Raw genomic sequence first — 16,855 nt, forward strand, 5'->3', positions numbered from 1 at the left:
TTTACTAATACTAAAGTACTAGAAGTAAATACTGAAGATTCCCTTTTTCTCTCTCTGTCTGTGAAAAGTTTAGAGCAGTTTCTTCAGTGAGACTCAACAAAATGAAGTGGTGAAAACTGCCACTGCACAGAACTCAGCCTGGCTCAAGGAGAAAAAGTGATAAAAAGTAAAAAAAGCTTACCGAGGCTCCAAGGGACATTTGTAATCTTTGCTTGTATTACTCTAGTTTCAGAGTCAGGGCTGTCTGTTACTGTGGCGTTCAGGAAAGCAATTCCAAATTCAATGTCATTAATATTTCCAATGATGCTGCCTTTGGCATGTGAAGGCCCACCTGTGCGGTGGAGGGAAGGAAGGGAAGAGGGGAAAAAAAAAACACGCCCATGTGAAAACTCTGATGTCTGATATTTTGGGGGACAGAAAATTCAAAAATATTGTCCAGCATTTTAAGAAGCAAGGACATTTCTGCAGATATTGCTACATTATTTGCAAGAGTAAAGTTCACAACCTGCAAATAACAGGATGCTGCATATGCGCAGTCGGAGGTACACGCACAGTAACACAGGAATCACCTTATGCACTCACCTCTGTCTGAAAAGCAACAGTTGTTTAACAGCATACTGTAGAGCTATGGAACAGCTTAACAAAAAAATTATCCAGCTGAAGTTGCAGGGGATACTTAAGCCAAAAAAAATGAAATTACTCAGTCAACTGGCTGAGACAGTCAAATCAGGAGTGCTGCAGGCTTTCACCATATCGGCATTGCGTGCAGGCTGTAAATGAACTCACCGGGACATGCTTGGGTATTACACCTGGATATTTGGGAGGAGTCTCCAGGACAAGGACGTCCACGATTTAATGGGGCTGGATTGCTGCACAGGCGTATGCGAGTCTGCTCTCCTCCTCCACAAGAAGCAGAGCATCGGCTCCATGTTTGCCACTGCCCCCAGTTTCCATCCACTGCAAAATAAAGAATGAAGAAAACTTTTTTGAAAAAAAAAAATGTTTCAGGCTGCATCAGTGATGCTATAGTGTCATTCCTTCTTGATGGAATCAATGTGTTAGAGAAACACAGTAACTCAGGGGATGACAAAAACACCTTAATGGGCAGGCATGAACACTTCTCCGCTCAGAAAGATGCTACCTGTAACATTCTGTCTGTTGCTGTACTGGAAACAAGGCGGCTCCTCCGGGGGATGTTTCCGTTGTAACAACTGGGGATTCAGCAAGAGCCTGGCAAAGTTCTTCCCTACGTCACGCTGAAGAGGTACCATGTCACGGCTGACCAGGGAAGCTCTGTTCAGCGCAACCTACGTGCGCCCTGCACAAGCCTGCGAGCCCCGCCGTGGCAGCAGAGGCCGGGTGTGCAGGCAGCAGCTCAGCTGGCTGTGGGTGGCCACCCACGCGTGGCTCCGTGGCCGGGAGCTGTATGACCAGCCGCGCTCCCTGGGGGGGTCAGCCCCAGAGCCGCCTCCTGCCAGTCTCCGTGCCCATGCCCTGAAAGTATCTCTGAAGGGCTCCAGAGAAACCGATCTCAAAAGTAAAACACACGGTTGGATGTATGTGGAGCCATCACAAACCAGTTTATAAAGAACAGCTGTCACACTTTTGGGCAGCCTGTCACAAGAGACAACCTGTCCGTCTAGAGCTTTGAGTGATTTTACTGCTCCAAAGAAAACAGCCAAGGCTGCATAGGTATAACACCGATGGAAGAGTCCAAGAAACTAAACCAAACGTAAATCTTGCAAACCAAGGCACATTTTCTCACTATCTGAACTCTCACAAGAGACCAGTTAGAGTTGGCTTGAACTACACACGTGTGGGAGTCTGCACGGCCTCGGTAACAACAGTACAGGAACATGAGTGCGTGTTGAACAGTTATCTGGGAACGCTTGGTCGGATACAATGCTTGCCCAAAACTAGCAACGATAAGAGGAAAGTAACAAAACTTTGCTTCAGACAACCATTAGCCAAAATGCCAGTAATGAGGGAACTGGGAAGAATCACAACAGCAGCGTGAAAATGAGTGACTGGGGCGGATAAACCCAACCAAGAGGAGGGTGCACCAGGAACAGCGTGGGCTTGGTGCTGTAACCTCTATCGAGCCGTGATGGCGTCTCCCTCCACGCCGCGAGCAGCTGGCACCCAGCTATGGGGGCTGAAGGTGGGGGCTGCAGGAAGCAGGGTCCTGCATCCCGGGGGGGCTGCGGCCTCGCCAGGGCTTTGTCACCAGCACGGGGGTCAGTCAGGTGCCGAATGCGGCACACGTACGCAATAATGCTGGCTCCCACAGGAGGAGGTTGTGTAAAGGGGTGCATACAGAGGAGGGACTTAATATTTTTTTTATTATACCAAAATTAATAATAATTTGATAATAATCCCTTTCTGGCATGAGTTATAGAAGGGTGTTTAGAAATCTGTAGGTGTTTAGCTAGTCTCCTGCATTGTGGTTTATCTTCTGTATTGCTTGTATTGATCCTGCACGTGCAAGTTCTCCGACTGCCCTTTAGCTATGCATTGACAATAAATCAGTCAACTGCTTTGACTGTCATTTTATTTAAAGAATTTGAGCTAAGCATTTTTCCCTGCTCCCAGAATACATTATGAGAGTTCACTGGGAGCCTCGAACTATTTACTGTAAAAACTAAGTAGAATTACTAGATGCAGGAGAGCTTTTCATATGCTGTTTCCTGTTTGGAATTATTCCACCTCGTTTTGGGAAAATTTAACATGTGAAGGAAGAAATGCTTGTAAGGTGACAGACACGTAAAGGAAAAAGTGAGAGTGGATTATTAGATTCTATGAAATGGTAAATAATTACAGCTACTTTCATAATACGAAAATCTTACACGCTATATATACCCTGAAGTCTCCCAGGGAGAGCTGCAATTTCATTTCTCTGGTGGCCTGAGCACTCACCGGGGCACAGCTCAGCGCTGCATCTCTGGACCTGCATGTCAGGCCCTGCACACGCCCTTCCCCCGCTGGCAGGGCGAGGATTGTCACAGGTCCGGTATCGCCTCATCTGGCCTCCGTTGCACGTTCGACTGCAAGTTCCCCAACTACTCCATGGGCCCCAGTTGCCATGAACTGTAAAAATAAGTCAGATTTGATCTGTCTTCCTCTTAACAACGGATGCTTAAAACCAGAGAGTCAAGCTAGGAAAATACTCCTGTTGGAGAGTAACTTTGAAATGTCTTTTCCCAAAATAAAAGAACCAGACAAGTAAAGATCTAAGAAAGTTATCCGTCCAGCATTCAGTGATTTCTCGCAGTATATTAACCAGCTCCAGAACATCGCCGTTCGCAGGAAGGTACGCAGCACGCATTGCCACCCAAGGGAGGCACCACGCTACCGGGAGGCACACAGAGCTTCACTCCCCGGCACTTACTGACTGCACCGTTGTGACTTCAGGGGTGTGTGACCTCCGGCAGCCTGGCCAAGATCTTACGGACCAGCTGCTACTGCTTTGTGCTCCTGACAGTCGATGTTTACAATGTCCCCATCGTGCTGACCGATGAAGACAGGCTTTCCCTCTTGCCAGGCAGCTAATACTGCTACCTGTGTTCAGACCCACTGAGTTTTGCGGAGTGCGGAGACTTGTTTGACAAGCAAGTCAAACCAAATACAAAGCAGTCCCTGAAACGGCCCCACTGGGGTGCGGCTGGTACAAGTGCCATCCCAAAATCCCAGTCCTCCCTTGCGTGTCCTCTGGCTGCAGCTGCACTGCCTGAAGTTGCAACCACCACCACCTTCTCCCCGCCCCTTCCCAACCACTCTCCGATATACTGGCTCAGCTGTTGATAGGAGTGATTACTGAATTACCAGCCAGTGGGTAAGCAGCCCAGCCCAAGGTACTTACTCGGACAAGGATCACTGTTGCAAAAATCAATCTGTATGTCATTTCCTTCACATTTGCGACCCCCGAACTGTGGGGCTGGGTCTGAGCAGTGGCGCGTTCTCTGCCTGCTGCCTCCTCCACAGGACACGGTGCAGGCACTCCAGCTGCTCCACGTGGCCCACTTCCCATCCACTGGCGAGAAAGGCATAGCACGGTACAGTTACAGCCTCTGACATTAGAGATAACGAAGTAAATCAGCGCTACATCAAGGTAAAACTGACTGTAGGATGTTACTCTTTCTAGAGCATCTCAGGTACACAGGGATTTCTGTATAGGGATTTCCAGGACAGAAACCTGGCACAAATATTTTCAAAATAAAGGTTTAAAAAAAATCTTTTAAATAACCTGTAAGCCTGACCAGAATCACGGGCATGGACCACTTGGGGATCCAGCTCAGCGACACTCACGTTTTTAGGTATCTGTAAGCAAGTCAAACCAAATACAAAGCACTCCCTGAAACTGCCCCACTGGGGTGCGGCTGGTACAAGTGCCATCCCAAAATCCCAGTCCTCCCTTGCGTGTCCTCTGGCTGCAGCTGCACTGCCTGAAGTTGCAACCACCACCACCTTCTCCCCGCCCCTTCCCAACCACTCTCCGATATACTGGCTCAGCTGTTGATAGGAGTGATTACTGAATTATCTCACAAGCCAGGTCTAAGCAGCTGAGTGCTAGCATCTCTGATCTCCCAAGATGTGGTGACACAAACTGTCAGGGGAGCACTGGAGCTGGTGGCTGAGAAGAAGCCGACGAGTCCCAAACCAGCTGTAAGCAACAGCATCCTCAGCAGCAGCACATCGAGCTGGATAAATGTGCAACATCAAGCCCTCAGCTGCTCAACTACTACAAGGTGAGTTGGCAGTTACAGTGGGGACTCAACATAGGGTTTGGCATGTGCAAAATGGAGCATGAAGCCAGAAGGCTCTCGTCTGAACTGCTGCACGTTCCGCTTCATGAAATATCCCTCTGTTATCCCTGCACTCAGCCAAATACAGAGGTCGTATTTCAAAAATACGAGTTTTCCTACCCAGTCATAAAGAACTCGTTGAAATGTGGAAGAAAAGGATAAATGAGTAACAGAACCTAGGAAAATTTTAACGAGAAATGTTTAAGAAACTTGTAATTTAACTGCCAAGGATTTAAAACGCAGCTTTTGCACGGTGGCAGGGTAAAGGAAGAAAGACAAGCACAGGAGAAGAAAACCCGTATGTTAGGTCTATAGAGGGATGTTAAAGACAGCGACGGGGACCAGTGAAAAGAAAAGGCTTGAATGGAATTTTTTCAAGGACCACACCTGTAGAACTGGAAAGCTTTCAATGTACGGTCAGTAGAATTTGGAAAGGAAGTGACAAGTTTGTCCTTGTTCTCTCTGTGCCCGACACATCTTACCTGGGCAGCGTCTCTTGTTGCAGACCTGCACCTGCGCGTCAGGCCCCGGACAGTACGACCCGTCGTGGGCAGGAGGAGGGTTGCTGCAATGCCGCAGGCGGCTCTGGGTGCCCTTCCCGCAGGTCTCACTGCAGGGACCCCACGGCAGCCAAGGACTCCACTCACCATCAACTGCAAAGGCAGCACAGCTATAAAACTGTTCAGGCTACACAGCTGCTTTAACTTGAAATTACAGCTCCTCAGCCTCAGGCAAAAAAGCTACGTCATTTAATATCAATAAATGAAATATCCTGGATAAGCCTGTGAAAAAAGTCTTTGCCTTAAGCATCAGCTGGAACAGATCAACAGTTTGCAAAGGAGATGAATTCTTTCCTTTTTGTTTTCTGAATACATCACTGCACCTCACTATAATCTCGGAACCACGGACCTGAACACTTGATCAAATCTGGTGTTTTCCCAAGGCCCCTGGCTCCGAGTGCCCCGTGCCAGGCGGAAGGGGTCGGCGGGGCGAGGGGCGCACTAGCCACAAGCCGGCGCACAGCCTGAGCAGCTACTGGGAAGCAAGAGCCAGAACGGACTTTGTTGCCAAGATCCAGAGAAATGAATCTCAGGCTGGTGGATGAACATTTGGCATCGTGGTGGTAGCAGAGCCAGGAAAAAAGGGAAAAATCAATGTAATAAAAATGGATTAGAAGGAAACACACCGGTGGTGAAGGGTTATGAATAAACTACAACCTGTCAAACACGGGAAGTACTACCAAGGCAGGAAGAAAACCTGAAGATTCAGTTAGGAGAAAGACGTGGCCAAAAATTAAACCAAAGGAAAATATACAGATAATGCCTGAAATTACTAACTATCATGTTTTACATGGCTTTTTAATGGTTGGTGGTTTGGGTTTGGGGTTTTTTCCTCTTATTTTTATTAGCTTTGCTGCATAGGTTTAGAGTAGCAAGTTTTACTCTGTGGGAACATGTATTGGAAAACATCAAAATTTAAAATTAACGTTTTTATTGAGGGTGGGGAGAGAAATTCCTTAGCATATTCCTTTCATTTACTTTTGTGACTTCTGTTTCTAAGACCTGGTGCCATTCAACAAACTACAAGCAATTTTAAGACAAAAAAAATGGGAGCTTAATTCTTTTGTAACGTAGTAAGTGGAAACAAACTGAGAGAATTCAGGTTTGGAGAGAAAAAGAAACATGTATGGGAAGCCCCTTGTGCAATCAATTTTGAACCACTCTTCTCTTACCTGGGCAAGGCCTAATATTACACATGACTGAATCCACAGCGCTGCCATCACAGGGCTTCCCACCGTGCTGAGCTGGTGGGTTACTGCACATTCTGGTTCTGGTCCTGTTGCCTCGTCCGCAGCTCTTTGAACACTCTTCCCATAATCCCCACTCTGACCAGTTGCCATCCACTAAGAAACAGAAACCCCCGCAGTTTTAATTTAAAAATATTTTCACGGTATTTATTGACATTTTCTCTTTCTTTCCACAGAAGTCAAAATGAATTCCAGCTTCTCAGAAAAATTAATCTGTCATGAAGATCTCTGGTGATTAACAGTTCACCGTTAGGGCACTTAAGCTAAGGCACATGAAAAGTATCGATTCATTACAGAAATACCTGGACATGGTTTGCTGTGGCAGCTGCGTACGTCTGTGTCAGGCCCCTCGCACCTCCTCCCACCGTTAGCTGGAAGAGGGTTGTTGCACTGACGGACTCGCTCCTGGACACCCTGGCCGCAGGTGACGCTGCAAGCTCGCCAGTCAAGCCAATCAGAAAATCCACCGTGCACTGCAACGGGAAAAACGATGCTCTGCCGGTACGTGCTTGTGCTTAGAACTCCCTTAGCTTAGCAAAGTGAAAAATGCACTTCATAAGCCATCCTTGGAAAGCCAACTCACTTCTTAATTACTGGAGAAACAGCTTACTCCGGTTCAGAGAATACTTCAGCTGCTCTGAAATATTTATTGCTTATGCTCCTAAATGCTTTTCTTTAGAGCTACAATTAAGTTATGATATGTGTTCTGAGGATGGCATCTAATTCAAGATCCTTTCATCCTTATTTATGTCTTTTGCTCCTACACACTCCTCTGTCGCACACAGCTGGATGAGTATAATGGAGCAAGATTCCATGAAAAAGAAACCTAGTCTGAGATGTCAAGTAGCTTTAAGAAATGCCTAATGCACATATGGAAGATAAAATACCTTATCTATATAATATGGATAAGATAAGATCTTGATGGTAGTTACCCTCAATTAATGCTGCAATCTACCAGTTTGACAGTCACTACCCTATATTTTGTGCACCTACCCTGGACAGTCAGTGGCACTCTAACAAGAACAGATCCCATCAGATTCCTCGCTACACACTTATATTCAGCCGTATCCTCCTTCTGTGCTGCAACAATACGCAAGGAGCCGTTAGACAGGGCAGTCACTCGCTCGTTGCTCACAACCGGGTGACCTTGGCGGGACCACGCGATGGTTGGAGGCGGCTCTCCCTTTGCCTGGCAGTTCAGCATTGCTGTGGCACCAGCTTCAACAACTGTCTCTACAGGTTCAACAGTAATGACTGGAGGACCTGAAACAGAAGGGTTTCTTTAGGCAATAGCACATGTTGACGTTTTTTCATTGCGTTGACTATTAAAGGTCTGGTCAGAACAAAGGCAAAAAAAAAAAAAAATCTTAAGTCAGTCAGTTTATTGTGACAAAAATGATTGTTGATCTTCCACTGTCAAAAATATATGCAAGTTAAAATGACGACAGGCTGTTTTTAATGTGCTGCGATCTGAGTTGGGATCGAGGCCTGACAATATGAGCAGTCTGCTTTATTGCTAAAATGTGTCGCTTTTCATAAAGCCTGCAGGAAGATGCTATTAATCATGTCCAGAGGCAACAAGACGTAAGTAACAGATCCATACTGCTCAAGGGAACAACAGAAAGGGGATGTTCAGAAATTCTATTGCTAGTGAAAAAATAATTCTAAAATACGATTTCTGCCAAAAATTAAATGTTGTCAGCGAAAGCTGGGATTCAACTCACCTAACTTTCTTAATTTAAAAGTATGAGTCTAGTTTAACTCAGTTGCACAGACATCCTTGCTAGTCAACTAACAGAAACAGCCCTTTCAGAAGGGGATTCACCCTGCTCTAAGCTGGTTTCTAAGATGCAGCTGAATCACCCTCCACATGCTTCTCCTCTTCCACCTCAATCACTACCTTAGACTAGACTCTGAAATATTACTGGTGAAAGATGAGATGAATCTTAACCTACAGTGCAGCGCCCACCCTCCAAAACTTCAACGGGAGCTGCATGCACCTATCCAAAGGTAGGTCATCGCTCCAAACCAGCGGCATGACATTTATCACTTTGAGTCTTACTCTGAAGTGTCAGCGTCAGACTGCGTTCCACCACCCCAGCATCGTTGGTAGCCACACACTTGTAGTCACCAGCATCTTCATTCTAAAGACAAAAAGCCAACAGTCAACATGCATGTAACGGGGGGTTCCATTTACACTGCAATTCCTGCAAGCTGGCATTTTCTGCTGGCACGCCACAGATCTTAGGAGGCACGCTGTTAGATTCTAGAGTACCTCAGTCTCTAGGGTATGCCTTTATTAACATTAAGCTGATATTGTGAGTTATTTTTATATTCCATTTTTTGCTTCCTTCAGCTCCTTAATGCTGAGGATCAAATTGTGTGTGTGTGTATACATATATATATAGTATTTTTTTTTAACTGAAATTCAAGGGAGCTATTGTTTTTAACCCTGTTTCAAAACACAGACATGAGTTTATGGGGGGGGGGGAAGGATCTTGCCATTCATATTAGGCATTTAGATGCCAAGGGATTTCCACAGGTAGAACACAATTGCTGTTCAGCTGACCCGATCTGCAGAACCCAGGCTTCCTTAAGGTCAAAAGCAAAAGTCCCATTTGATTGGGCACGACCAGGACTTCACGCACCAACAGTCAGGATCAAGTTTCAGCCCTTCTGACAAAGAGAACGATAGCCCCCTGGGTTTTTATCACACTAATTTGAGTCTAATTCTAGTCTGAATTAACATTTCCTAAAGGTAAAAAGCAAAAGTGGATTAAATGTCTAGCCTCGCTCTTCCAAAACAAGGTGATCTGGAATACCTTTATTAACCAAGTACAATGCAGAAACACATTGTAACAGACCAGTGACTCACTACGGTGCTGTAGATAGCAAGAGAACCATTGTTAAGCTGTCGGATCCTGTTGCTAATCTGAATGCCAACTCCTTTTTTGCTCCACTGGATGGTTGGAGGTGGATCTCCTCTGACTTCACAATTCAACATAGCATTGCCACCCAAGGGCTCGATTCGGCTAGAGTGGTAATCCCCTTTGAAGACTGGAGGCTCTGAAAAAAACAAGTGATAGCAGAGAAATAGCAGAGTCAAAATAAAATGCCCTTAATGAAATTGCTGGCAGGGATCATTCACCTCTGACTTTCTGAAGTGTGAACTTCACCCTGTTTCAATTCTTCTGATTCAGTCATATACAAGGCATTGAATACGAGGGGTAATGGTTTCAAACTGAGAGACGGTAGGTTTAGATTAGCTATCAGGAAGAAATTCTTTACTGTGAGGGGGGTGAGGCACTGGAACAGGCTGCCCTGGAAGCGTTCAAGGCCAGGCTGGACGGGGCTTGGAGCAGCCTGGTCTAGTGGAAGGTGTCCTTGCCCACGGCAGGGGGGTTGGAGCTCGATGATCTTAAAGGTCCCTTCCAACCCAAGCCATTCTATGATTCTGCTATCAAAACAGATGACACTGTGGAACTGTGCAATAGTAACTACAACTACTGTTATTTTACATACCTTTGACATACACAAAACCAATAGCCTTGATTGAGCCAACGGTGTTTTCTGCTGTGCATACATAGGTACCAGAGTCATCTTTAGATACCCTTTCGACAACGAGTTCGCTGTGTCCATTTACATCGTCGTATTGTGCTGAAGGGAGAACACACCGTAAAGGGTTACTTCAGTGATTTTAATCAGCATCATCTCAGTGCCTGGTGGGGCATAAGCCTGTTTGAATTACAGCGCTGTTCGGCAACGCAGCTCGGCAGCGCTGGGCCACTTTTTTTCCGAGGCGCTTCAGAAATGCATAGAAAAGTCACTGCTATGACGTTTGCCCACATGCGTATGCTCGCTTAAGGTGTCCCTTAATTTGGAGCTTTGTGCATCTGCATTCTATGAACTGCTGAGGTTTTCTTCATATTTAAAAGAAACAGCATTAGTTGTTGGATGCTCAGTAAATGCCATCTGATACTGAGTGTTTTTAACGTGTTACATTATTGCCTATAGAAGAGGAACAATTTTGTAATTATGTTCCTCACAGTTTTGTCTCAGAGGCAATTTAATTACATGTTTGCATAACACTGAAGATATTCCTCACACAACCACTGCCCAACAAGTTTGTTCCCTCTAGATTTTTTTTTCTTCCTTATCTTAAACTAATTGCAATGCTGCGTGGGGAAAAACAACTGTAGAGTGGAATGGCCAGGAAGACCCGGTGTCCCCCACCTGGAATGATGTTATTGTTAAAGGTCCATGTTATTTTGGGTACAGGTATCCCAGTTGCTTTGCACGTTAATCTGAGCTGTTCTCCCTTAGTCAAAGCTACATCTCCAGGCAGTTCCGTAAAAGCTGGAAGCACATGAACGATCAACGTGACGGTGTGTGTGTCTTCTCCAGCAGCGTTGTTGGCAATACAGGTATAACTGCCGGCATCTGCAGGCTGAAAGAGAAAGCACGTTGGGGAAATTTCAGCTGTGATATATCCCACACAACACTGCCACCTGTAACGACAAGAGCCTCTCAAAAGGTTTGGAACAGGCATTCAGCAGAAATGCTGACCTGAACGCTGTCACTTCCTCTAGATTTGAGTGATGACCTATACTTCTTTTTGCCCTTCCTGAGAATTTATCACTACAAATTCTTCACAGATTTTGTTCTTCAGTGGAAAATGAAATGTTTATAAGGACTTTGGAATATTAAGAACAAGAAAACAGAACAGAACAGTGACTAATCCAGAGGTGGCTGAAAACGAAGAGAAGCGAGGTCTTATTATTGCCAAACCTGTCAAGTCATAGCTTGGATTTAGGGGACTTACAACAACGTTGTCCAAAATGAGGTCTCCACCTGGGACAGCCCGGTATTTTCCTCTCTCTGTTAACAGCGTATTGTCCTTCTTCCAGTTTATTGTTGGTGTTGGAATCCCATCAGCCACACAGGACAGCACAGCCTGGGAGTCTTCTGTGACTGTGTACTGCGCATCCGTTCTGCGAATCTTGGGTGGAACTGTGAGAAGTTTATTAAAAAGATTTACCGCTATGTGTGCTTTTACAGCAGTGCTTGGATAGTGCAATACTGGACTGAAGAAACCATTGCCTGGACCTTCTCTGTTGTTTCTTGTCTCCATCAATGACCACCATTAAGTATGTCAGAGAAACGTGTGACATTCTTGTAACAAAATATAAACCGAGTTACAGAAATGTGACGTTCTTCCTGAATTCAAGCAATGTGGCTGATAGATACTATAACCCAATAAAACTCACCATTAAGTAGGCTAATTTTCCTGAACACCTCCCTTACATCCTAGCTCCTTACTCTCTGCAGTTACACGCTGTGACAACGCGCCCTGTTTCCGTACAGCCCCACTTACTGTGCACAGCGAGCTCCATGCTAGAAGTGCTGGACCCTGCAGGGTTCGCTGCTATGCATGTGTAACGGCCAGCGTCACCAGGCTGGACAAACACAACCTGCAGAGCACCAGTGCTAAGGATTCTTCTTCTAATAGACTCCGTTATTTGCTGTCCATCCTTACGCCAGCTGATCTCGGGCTCAGGGTAGCCTTCAGCCTCACACTGCAGTGTGACAGCCTGATCAACAGGAACAACATATTCCTTGAGGTGTGGCTTGGTAACGGGAGGAACTGAAAAGAATTCAGAAATTTTTTTAAAAGAAATTGATGTTGTAAGAAACATGGAACGCTTCAGTTCTTCGTGAAAATAATCCTGAAAGATTATTTTGATGCTAAAGTAGACAGCCAACTAAAGGGAATAAACCTCCTGGGCTCTATTCAGCATCACATCAAATAGGAAAGCATGAGGTCCGTTTCTATTGCTCAGAATTGTGTTTGACTAACAGAAAGCATGCACAAATTCCTTGTCTGTAAATCACTACAAGAGTTTAAAAGATTATTTACCTTGAACTTTCAGTTTGATCTTCCCCAGAGCAGTGCCAGCTGGATTTTGAGCAACACATGTGTAAGTGCCGGCATCTTCAACACTTGATTTCGCAATCTGTAAACTGCCACTTGGAAGAACCATGTAACTGTTGCCTAAAACAAATTCAAGCAAAGTATGGCACTTTTGTTCTTAAATTAAGGGGTTCCTTATATCTAAGTTTGAACATTCAGAAAAGAGAAAACAAGTTTCTAAGTTAGAGCACTTAGGCTGGAGGTACAGGCTTTAGGAGGTTACCTGTTGTGACTACATTGATGCCCTCCTTTTGCCATGTTACTACGGGTCGAGGTGTACCCGTCGCTTCACATGGTAGTAGGATGGGATTGTTCATAATGACTTCCAGTGCCCCTGGCTGAGTATGGATAACTGGTGGTTCTGCGGAATGAAATAAAAAGAAAAATGCAACAGGTTTAACCTTCAAGGCTACAAAATACAGGAGATGCTAAAATTGCAAAACCCGAGAGTCTGAGGCCGTACGAGCAATGGTTTTATTCTGCTACCCATATGAAGAGCTCAGTGGAAGCGCTTTTAACTATAGCAACACGTTCAGCATGAGTGTGTGTGTAGAATATGGCCCTACCTCATGCAGTTTGCCATCACAAATACCTTTTAACTTACCAAAAAGCAAACAAAAACCTTACTAAAAAATAAAATAGTAGAGCAGCATGGAGTGGGGGGACTCTATCCAAGGTACTGGAATTGTAACACACAGAGTAACGACTTTGGGAATAATCAGCGCATCCACAAGAAGTCAGCTGAGCAGGACACTACTCGTGATGGTCCACCCTGGCCTCGCCGTTACTGCGCAGCACAGGTATGTGTTAAATGGGCAACATGTGCTGAGAGAATGCACCTTCTCTTCAGCTTCCCATCTTACCCTGAACGTGCAGAGTGGCGTGCCTGTGGGCTGAGCCGGCCGCGTTCCGGGCCACGCAGGTGTACTGCCCCCCGTGCGCCAGCTGAGCAGCCGGGATCTCAACAGCACCTGCAGCAGAGAGTGCGCGTCACAACACACAGCAGCAGCCGCATTCACAGGAAAACGCTACTGCAGCACCGTCTTAAGAGGTGTGTCTTTTTATTCCAAGAAATTGGAGAGGGGTTGTTTGCATTTAATTAATTCATTACTTCTGGATGTGCACAACTACAGCCTTTCACTTTCTGACTTTCTGCAGCTGAGCGCCAGTCGTGCACAGTACCTGAGGAGAGAATTCTGTAGCCATCTCCCCTGGGAAGCAACTTTATGCCGTTTTTGGTCCAGTGAACTGACGGGGCAGGAATCCCCGATGCAGTGCAGGAAATCACTACTGGAGACAGCTTTGTTACCAAAAGGTCCGTGGCTTCATCTGCTATGGACGGGGGCACTGAAAACAAAAATCAGCATAAAGGTTACTTGCCCGTTTTCATTTTTATGAATTTTTGGAAATAACTTATCTCTCTTGGGAATACCAGAGACTTATGGATATCAGTATCATAAAAGAATGATATAAAAATCTCATCTCAACATTGGAAGGCCCCAAAGCAATTCTGGGTGCCATACACATGTAATAGCAATATCCCCTCTACCTTGAACAGTGAGCTCAACTGCTCTTTGATCTTCTCCTGCATCATTTGACACAGAGCACTCATAGACAGCAGTGTCATCCACAGTGGGAGAAATGATTACTAAGGAACCTGAAGATAGAAGTCTGAACAAAGAAAAGAGAAGAAAGTAAAAGCCATTGAAATACTTCTTTTCTTCTCAGGTAATCAGACCACTGAATGTGCTGGCTATACAAGATTACATTTAAGCGTGGCTAGATTTTTAAAGTGCCAAAATCATCCCTGAAAACTTTAAACCCACGGTGAAAAGAAAATCTCTCTCACCTGTATGTATTCTGGTTCTGGTCAACACTAAGCAGATGCCCGTTCTTTTTCCAGCTAATTGCTGGTCTGGGAATTCCGGTGGTCTCACAAGGCAAGGTGGTCTGCACATTTACAGTAACTGTAATATTTGTATGTCCAGGAGCAATAGTTGGAGGAACTAAAGACAAACAAAGCATAATTATTCAGAGTAATTATATATATATGTATGCCCACACCCCTCTCTCACACCTATATAGAGCTGAACTGCCTGAACACATTTACTCGGTTTTTATAAAGAGTAACTTGACAGTATTAAAGTTACTAAACATTTAGCATGGCATGTGTCAAGCCTTTCTAGTTCCAGTGCACAAGGAATAAATATTTTCTTTTCATGAATATTTGGGTTGTATTCCTAAGGCCATAAATTTTATTTTTATTTTATTTTTTTTTTAACCAGAGCAGCTAAAAAGGGGCTAAACTTAAAATTGGATCTGGCAGAACAGAAAAATTATAAAATTGGACTTCAGACTTATAAAAATGCATATATTTATCTAAAACAAAAATATCTACCAAGAACTTGCAGATCAATTCGTTTGCGTTCTGTGCCAGCTGTACTGGTTGCCATGCACACGTATCTTCCCGTGTCAGTCACGTGTGCCGAGTGGATGTGTAGAGACCCATCCTCTAACATGGAGTATCTGAAACAAAGCCATGTGGTTTTTTTCTGCCCCTCAATCAACAGAACCGTAGGCTATCCTGGTAGAGCAGAAGGAAAAGATGACTCAGGGTACACAACAAACAGCCTAAACACATGGTGTCTTAATCTGTGCACATGGTTTTCTCATTTATTGCACTTATCCTGAGCTCACTCTTTCCCAGGACATCCATTTTTCAGAGAAATTATGAAATTTAGCTGACACAGTGGTTACACATAAATGATGCCAGATTTGCAGAAAATATCCAAAAGCCCTTTTTATGGTTTCTCATTTAAGTTTAAAAAACACTAATTAATGCTTTCTTTTTTTCTTTGAAATGTAACTGAATTCTTTAGTGTTTGCTCAGTTCCAGAAAATGCCAAACTACTTCCCCTTAAAACAGTCAGAAGACGGAAACCATTCACTGTAATAAAAGTTGATACTAAAACATTTACAGAAAGTTTTATATATTAGAAACTGCAAAGTACACTCAGGTAGCTTCTGGTCTTCATGAAATTGCTTGGCCTAATCCCAAAACTCCATATACATAAAAAAAAGATAAGGATCTTTCACGTTTACTGTTCAAAATCTTTAATATCAGAAGAATTATTACTACATTTGGTTGTCAAAGGAGATTTTTGTCCTTCACAACAAAAGCATGAAACCTTTGGCATGCTACTTTTCTGTAGAACAACTTCTTTATGTTACTGTTTCTATCACTGTATTTTCCACATTTAGGTCTGATCGAGATAACAGTAGATATGCTAGTTCCGATCTGTGAAAACAAAACTAATTTACAAATCACAGATGTCTTAATTAATCTTTCTGTAATTAATACATTCTTAAAAAACAATGAAGAATATTTATGCTGCTTCTGCACAATACCTCGTGTTGTTTCCAGTAAAAATAGCTCCATCCTTCCTCCATGTAATTCTCGGGGTCGGCACTCCTTCTGCAACACACTCCAGAACAGCAGAAGCATTTATACGCACGACAACAGCCTGAGGACCACTTCGGATTGTAGGTGCCACTGTAAAGGGAAAATTGCTGATAATACAAAGCAAATAAAAAACTTCACTCCGCAATGACTGAAACGAAACACTTGAAACCAGATGCAGTAACAGACACGGGAATCACTGCAAAGACAGAAACAAGTTTCTTACCGTTTTGTGTAGTGCACAGTAATTGCCACGATGCAGTAGGGAACGAGAAGGAAAGTTTGTATGAAATGCAGTGTAACAATCATCTTTGCAAGTTACTGCAAAGGTCATCATATAGCTAAAACAGTAAAAGAGTTCAGCATATTTAAGTCAGCAAAATAAGGCTAAGGTTATATCCGTGCTTCCTAATTATAAATTAAGGAGAAAAAAAGAATTGTCATTGGACCAGTAAGGACAGTCCCGGGGAGGCACAGTGTAATGCAGGTACACGTGACTGGGTCATGAACAGAACAGAAATAGGAAAAAAGTTCCTTATCATCACCTGAGTGTGTGAGAACAGAACAGTATCTCATCAAAGTACAGGTGAGAAAATATCTAGGTTTAAAAGGAAACTGAGGGCAAGGCTGTGGTAGCGCAGGACAAGTATCGAGATGCATAGGGCCCTTCAAGCCCTGTCCTCCTACTGTCTCCTGCTTACAGGTCCAGATAAGCCACCACAGCTTGCAAGTAACTTGCCAAACTGTTGGCCAAGCCGGCTATGAAACCAGTCACCCAAGGTGCCAGTCAAATGCTTTTAAGAATTTCTCTGAAT

General features: G+C 44.3%; 1 protein-coding gene across 1 annotated transcript in view; it reads right to left on the minus strand.

Moving 5' to 3' along the window:
• The window catches only part of HMCN1 (hemicentin 1), a 202,606-nt gene that overhangs the window by 18,416 nt on the left and 167,335 nt on the right, over positions 1 to 16,855 (minus strand). The window contains exons 73-94 of the mRNA XM_027811253.2: positions 15,989 to 16,133; positions 14,979 to 15,106; positions 14,430 to 14,586; positions 14,130 to 14,251; positions 13,763 to 13,927; positions 13,444 to 13,551; positions 12,804 to 12,941; positions 12,527 to 12,661; positions 11,984 to 12,253; positions 11,432 to 11,619; positions 10,843 to 11,056; positions 10,132 to 10,266; positions 9,485 to 9,675; positions 8,672 to 8,753; positions 7,603 to 7,872; positions 6,912 to 7,082; positions 6,535 to 6,705; positions 5,285 to 5,455; positions 3,860 to 4,030; positions 2,917 to 3,087; positions 787 to 957; positions 182 to 331 (exon numbers count right to left, since the gene is read on the minus strand). Of these exons, the coding sequence (XP_027667054.2) occupies positions 182 to 331; positions 787 to 957; positions 2,917 to 3,087; positions 3,860 to 4,030; positions 5,285 to 5,455; positions 6,535 to 6,705; positions 6,912 to 7,082; positions 7,603 to 7,872; positions 8,672 to 8,753; positions 9,485 to 9,675; positions 10,132 to 10,266; positions 10,843 to 11,056; positions 11,432 to 11,619; positions 11,984 to 12,253; positions 12,527 to 12,661; positions 12,804 to 12,941; positions 13,444 to 13,551; positions 13,763 to 13,927; positions 14,130 to 14,251; positions 14,430 to 14,586; positions 14,979 to 15,106; positions 15,989 to 16,133 (3,624 nt within the window). The remainder of the gene's footprint in view (positions 1 to 181; positions 332 to 786; positions 958 to 2,916; positions 3,088 to 3,859; positions 4,031 to 5,284; positions 5,456 to 6,534; positions 6,706 to 6,911; positions 7,083 to 7,602; positions 7,873 to 8,671; positions 8,754 to 9,484; positions 9,676 to 10,131; positions 10,267 to 10,842; positions 11,057 to 11,431; positions 11,620 to 11,983; positions 12,254 to 12,526; positions 12,662 to 12,803; positions 12,942 to 13,443; positions 13,552 to 13,762; positions 13,928 to 14,129; positions 14,252 to 14,429; positions 14,587 to 14,978; positions 15,107 to 15,988; positions 16,134 to 16,855) is intronic.

This window comes from Falco cherrug, chromosome 12, assembly GCF_023634085.1.
Source record: "Falco cherrug isolate bFalChe1 chromosome 12, bFalChe1.pri, whole genome shotgun sequence".
NCBI classification, from domain to species: domain Eukaryota; kingdom Metazoa; phylum Chordata; class Aves; order Falconiformes; family Falconidae; genus Falco; species Falco cherrug.